Consider the following 5,930-nt stretch of genomic DNA (forward strand, 5'->3'; position numbering starts at 1 on the left):
TCACATACTTAGTTACATCCATATATTTATATATATTACACATATTAAAAAGAGAAAAAACCTTGCCCGAAGAGAAAGTCCTCAAGGACCCACGAGGCTCAGGAAGTTTACTGTCCCCCCACCCCCACAAAAATTCTTCTATAAAATCTTCCAGTGCGATCTTCAGGAAACCCCCCGCCCGCCCCGGCTCCCCCCTCCCGGCTCCCTCCTCAGTGCCCCCCGCCCTGGGCACCCCCAGCGCCCGCCTGGCGGTGGCCTCCAGTCTCATCTCTGGCCGTCCATTGCCGCCATGGCTTTCTGCGGGGCCCCCCCCTGCTGTGCTCCGGGGGGCCACGTGGGCTGTGGGTGGTGGAGGTGGTGGAAGCTGTGGGCCGTGGGGGAGGAGGGCGGGATCCAGGCCGCCTGGTGGCTGGGGGGTGACGAAGCCCAGAAGGGGCTGAAGTTTGCAGGGGGCGAGCAGGCCACGGCCGCCATGGGGCTGTTGGCGCTCTGCAGGCTGTCCGACGTGCGCAGCTTGGAGAACATGGCCAGGGCATCGGGGAAGTTAGGTGGCGTGGCAGGTGTGTTGCTGGGAGTGCACATCTGCGGGAGAGAACACAGGTGTCGGGAGGCTGCCTGCGCCTCGGCCCCACAGCCTACCTGGTGGGCGCCCCTGGCCGCCTGCCTTTATTCCCATTTTCAGCCCAGCGGCAGCTGCCAACAGGGCAAAAGCCCTTACACCCTGAGCCAAGAGACACAAAAATAAGGTCCCTTAATCAGCTTAAGGACCTCTAGTGGTGTAGTGGTTATGGCATTTATTTGACTGCTAACCCAAAGGTCAGTGGTTCGAACCCACCAGCCACTCTCTGGAAGAAAAGATGTGAGGCAGTCTGCTTCTGTAAAGACTGACACAGCCTCGGAAACCCAATGATGCTCAGAATGGATGTGATGGCAGGGAACTGGTTTTTTAATCATTTAGCTTATTCAGAGGAGCCCTGGCAGTACAATGGTTAAGCATTTGGCTGTGAACCCAAAGGTCAGTGGTTTGAACCCACCAGCTACTCCACAGGAGAAAGACATGGCAGTCTGCTTCTGTAAAGCCTGACAGCCTTGGAAACCCTGAGGGACAGTTCTGAGGGATAGTGACGGGGTCACTATGAGTCGGGATAGATTCGATGGCGACGAGCTTTGGTTTACGGAGTTTATTCAGCTTTGGAAATGACACCCTGGAGGTCTCAGAAAAACCAGCTGCCATGGAGCTGACGCATAGCGACCCCACCCGTGTCAGAGTTCAACTGTGCTCCGTACGGTTTTGACTTTTGGGAAGTAGATAGCCAGGGGATTCCTTCGGAGGCGCCCCTGGTGGACTCAGACCCCAACTTTTGGGTTAGCAGCCGAGGGTGTCCATGGTTTGCACCACTCAAGCACTCCAGGAGTATCAGAAGTAAACGGTTAATTCAGACCAGAGGCTATGTCAGATTGAAAGGGAGGGGACAAGGGAGCAGCCCTGGACACTACTGCTTAGTGCCTCACCCTAGGTAAGACCAGCTGGCTGCCTCCGTAATCCACCCTCAGATGTTCTCAGCCCGCTGGGGAAGGGAGCATGGCCTGGTGGAGGGTCTCTCTCCTGTGCCAGCCACCGAGCAGCCACCATTGCTTGGTGTTTCGTTCACGCTGACAGCAGCGACAGCAAGGTTTTGGGGGCTGGATACCTCCTCTCTTACTCTCACAAAGTTGTTTGAGGGAATGTCAGACTTCTTCCATGTTACAGATGGGCAAACTGAGGCCTAGAGCTCAAGTCACTTGGCCCAGAACACGCACAGCAAGTTGTGGAGGTGGAATGCCAGGCTGCCAGGCCTGCGGGCCCAAGCGCTTGACCTCCCCCATAGGCTGCATTGTCTGAGTCAAGGACAGGACTGTGCCTGGACCCCAGCAGACAGAAAGCAGGGATTTCCTGTGCCCCGGCACTTCCCCTATGCTCCCGCTGCCCTTGGCCAGAGACTGGAAGTCTGTGTCCCTGCAGCCCTGCTCAGCCCTCTTCCTGGGGTAGTCACAAACATTCCCACATGTGCTGTCTTCTGCTCCTACACCGGGAGAAAGGCTCCCCAAATTCCTTGCTCTCCCCAGCACAGCAGTCCCAACCAGAAAGGACAGGGGCTGGGGCCTGGTGTCCTGTATGTAACTCAGGCAGCAGCCTGGTGATAACCCCAGGCCCAGCAGTCAGCTCCCTAGAAACCTCAGAGGCTCATGCTGTGCCAAAACCCCGCTGTTCAAGGTCAGCGCTCCAGAGACCCTGCAGCAAGGGCAGAGGCCATCCAGGGTTGTGTCTCACTAGGGGCATGGGGAAGAGGTGGCCAGGGCAGCCTGAGACCACCCAGATCCGGTTCTGTCCTAGTTGTGACTTCTCTCTTTCCCATGAAGCCAAGGGAGTCCTTCTCTGAATTTCTCCTAATTTTAGCAACAGCAGCCCCTCCCCCAGGCACAGGGGGTGGCAGGGAGCAAGATTCTAGGGCTCTTCACCTTGCAAGGAGGGGAGCTTTCACAGCTCTGGGGCTAAACTCTGGCCAGAAACAGAGCAGAGAAGGGAAGGGTGTGGGGGGAGGCAGCACCCGCCCTGCTAATGGAGGCCAGCAGCACCCAAGGACCCAGAGAGCACCCAGGGGACCGTTGTGGTCTTCAGGACCAGCTGAAGGACACTGTGCAGAGGTCCGGCCCCACCCAGAACGCTTCCCTCCTCCCTCCACAGCCCCCCCACCCAGGCCCGACTTCTCGGCAGCAGGAAGCCATGAATGGGGGGCAGGGACAGAGGCCAGTTACACCACAGCATCGTGACCAACTTCCCCAGTTCCCCAAGCCAGGGCAGCCTCCTGTCCCCAAACGGCCACCTTGTCAGCAGACTGGCTCAGATGAGTAACAGGGGCCCTGTGAAGCCTGTACCTGCCTGCCTGTCTGCCTGTGTGACCTCGGGCAAGTTACTCAACCTCTCTGGTGTGATCTTTAAAAATCAAAGGTTTGGACAGATGCTTGTTGTGCATCTAGACTGGAGTCTTTCTCCTCCTTCGTTGTCGCACCTCATGGAGTCGATTCAGACTCACAGCAACCCCCTAAGACAGAGCAGAACTGCCCCACAGGGTTTTCTAGGCTGTAATCTTTATGGGAGCAGATTCCCAGGTCTTCCTTCCTCAGAGCCACTGGGTAGGTTTGAACTGCAACCTCTTGGTTCACAGCTGAGTACTTCACTTGCCACCAAGGCTCCTTTCTCCCCTTCTGGGCCCTTCTAAACCCAACTCAGCAACTCCCCTCACCATCAGAGAATTTCTTCCTGGAGCTGCAGGAAGTGAAGGGCCATTCATTTGCCAGTGATTCAGGATTCAGGCCACTTCTGGTATTGCTGTTTTCCCACTACTGGTGTCTAGTGTTTATATTTAACTCCTCTTTTTCATTTATTTCACCAAGTAACTTGCAAACTGCTCAAGGGAGGATGAAGTACTCAGTATTTTTGCACTGATGGATACCCCCTCATCATGTCTGTTACAAGGCCTAGACCTCCCTTGAGGGGCACTTCAAAAAGGGACCAGATCTGCAGAGAGAGGGTTCCAGGGCCTAAACACGAGCTCCCGTTTACTGGCCCGAGGACTAGCCAGGCTGGGGACCTTGGCTGGCGGGAACAAGCCTCGAAGCTCTTTTGAGGAAGGAGAAGCCAGTCAGCAGGGAACAGGGAGCTCCTAGGCTCAGGCACAGGGTGGGAACCAGAGACATCCCCTGTTCAGAAGTGGGGGATGGTCTCCTGGAGGCAAACCCCACCTTGGGTTTACCAAGGGCCAGGCTTCTGCCCCGTGGCCACCACTGGCACACTTCTCCCAGTACACTCCAACTGTGGTTTTGTTTTTGTTTTAGATACAGCAGGAGGCATTCCAAGGGAATAATTCATTACAGTCAAGATGGATCAAGGGTCAAGATGGACCCTTCTAACTTGTGCTTTAGGACTAGCCACAGACAGGGAGTCCTGACCCAGCAGGACATGTAGCCCCCTGGACAAGGCTGGAGGAGGGAGCCGTGGGCAAGGACACTAAGGTTTTAAAATGCCAGAAATGCTCAGACACCTTGGGAGTAATGTTTTAAAAACCCTATCATCAATCCCAGCCTGCCTCCTCCACCAGGGCTAATGGGTAACTGGAGGGGGGGTGCATGCAAGAAGATACTCAAACTTCTAAAGTGAAAGACCAGAAAGCAAGATGGGGGTGTGGGGAACAGGAGGGCAAAGGCTCAGGCCAGGGGCCAGGCTGTAGGAGAATGGAGGCCCCATTTGGAGTATTTTGCTTTGTCTTAGGGCAAAAGTCTGTGCCTTCCACACCTAGGGTACGTCCTTTCCAGCCCCTAGGTCTTTACACAGTGAACATACTCTGGGTGCAGAGTCCACCTCCCAGAGCCCAAGGCCATGATCCCTTTCCTGTTCCTTTTAAAGCTGGGTGTGTGTAGGTGGGGAGGGGGGCTCCCCATAAACATAAACCTCCAACTCCCGGGCTTTTCACCCGAACTCCCGAGCTCCCCAGAGGTCTGGGGAGACAGGGTGAGCCCACCACCAGGCTACTCCTGGCTTCCAGCTCCTGCCTTCTGGGGCCACCTTCCCCTCCCTTGCTCCCCAGCTCTGGCGCCCCTTCCCCCCCGAGCAAAGCGCCAGGCACGAGGCCTTAGGTTAGGACGCAGCAGCGAGCCCGGAGGCCGGATCACGAAGTTGGGCGAGCAGGCGCCGGCTGTGGGAGCCGCTCTTTCCTGGAAGACATTTTGGCTCTTTGTTTACATTCGCGGCGCGGCGCTCCCCGGCAACATGGCTGTCACTGCCGGCGGCTGACAGCGGCCCTGCCTGCGCCCCTCAGCGGACTGCGGGTCGGACACCCACCCGCCGGAAAGGGGCAGGCCGACGCCTCCCCGCCCGCCCGCACTTGAGCGCCCGTGGCTGCCAAGCGGGGCAAAGGGGTATGGGGTCCCGTCCGCCCCCTCCCCGACGGCACTTACCATCTGGTGGTGGTGGTGACTGTTGGGAATGTTGGTTTCTTGGAAAAACGTGCTCAAGGCGGTCTGCGGACACACACACGCAGCGGGGTGGTTAACGGGCCCGGCCCGCCGGCTACCAGACCCCGCCAGGCTTCGCCGGTCTCGGCGCTCAGGCTCAGGACCCCGACATCGGAGCCCCGCGAGCGTCCAGCCTTTTGGCCTGGCGCCCCACTCCCGATCGACGGGACAGACGGGCCTCGCCCGGGCCGGCGACACTCAGGGTGGCCCCACGTGCGAGAACCCCCCCCCCCGCGCCCAGCGCTCCCTCAGGCCCCTTCTCTGCGCCCCACGAGAGCCCTGGAGGCTGCGGATCGTCTTACGGGGCCGATATAAATAGAGTCCCCCCCCACCCCCCCGCCCGCCCAGCGCGCGGCTCTGCGGCTCCCGGGGGCCTCCTGCGACCCCGGCCCGGAGGCGCCACCAGGGGCCGGCCACCAGCGATCTCGACCCCTGACACACCGACCTCGCCCGGACCGGCCGTGGGGGAGGGGCTGCGCCCAGAGGGGCCTGGAGGGCGCGGCCGCACGCACCTCGAACTGCCAGTGGGCCGCCTGCAGCAGCTGCTTCGCCTGGTCCGCCGCGCAGCCCGCGGCCAGCACGAACTGGTTGATCATGACTTGGTGCCGCAGCTCCTCCATGTTCACCGACATGGCGAGACGCGAGGCCCGGTGCTCAGCCGGGCACCGATCGGGGCTCGCGGCTGCCTTGCGCTTGCCCTCGCTGCCTGCCCTCCGCCGCCGCCCAGCCGCTCAGCCGCGCCGCCCGGCGAATGTTGTGGTTCCGCCGCCTCCCCCGCGGACACCACAAACAACAGCACGGGGCGGGGCCGGGCTGTCCCAACGTTCGGGAGCCGGAGCCGCCGCCGCCGATTGGCCGGCGTGCCGCCTGGCCCCGCC

At 59.7% G+C, this 5,930-nt stretch overlaps 1 protein-coding gene across 1 annotated transcript; it reads right to left on the minus strand.

The window, feature by feature from the left end:
• Window positions 1–264: 264 nt before the first annotated feature.
• UBALD2 (UBA like domain containing 2) lies at window positions 265–5,684 on the minus strand. The gene is made up of 3 exons (XM_007959626.2): window positions 5,565–5,684; window positions 4,996–5,058; window positions 265–582 (listed from the first exon to the last, which is right to left on the minus strand). The coding sequence occupies exons 1-3, from the start codon at window positions 5,682–5,684 to the stop codon at window positions 265–267; spliced, it is 501 nt and encodes a 166-aa protein (XP_007957817.1).
• Between the last annotated feature and the right edge of the window lie 246 nt (window positions 5,685–5,930).

This window comes from Orycteropus afer, unplaced genomic scaffold, assembly GCF_000298275.1.
Source record: "Orycteropus afer afer isolate SDZICR_OR568_19922 unplaced genomic scaffold, OryAfe1.0 scaffold00018, whole genome shotgun sequence".
Classification (NCBI taxonomy): domain Eukaryota; kingdom Metazoa; phylum Chordata; class Mammalia; order Tubulidentata; family Orycteropodidae; genus Orycteropus; species Orycteropus afer.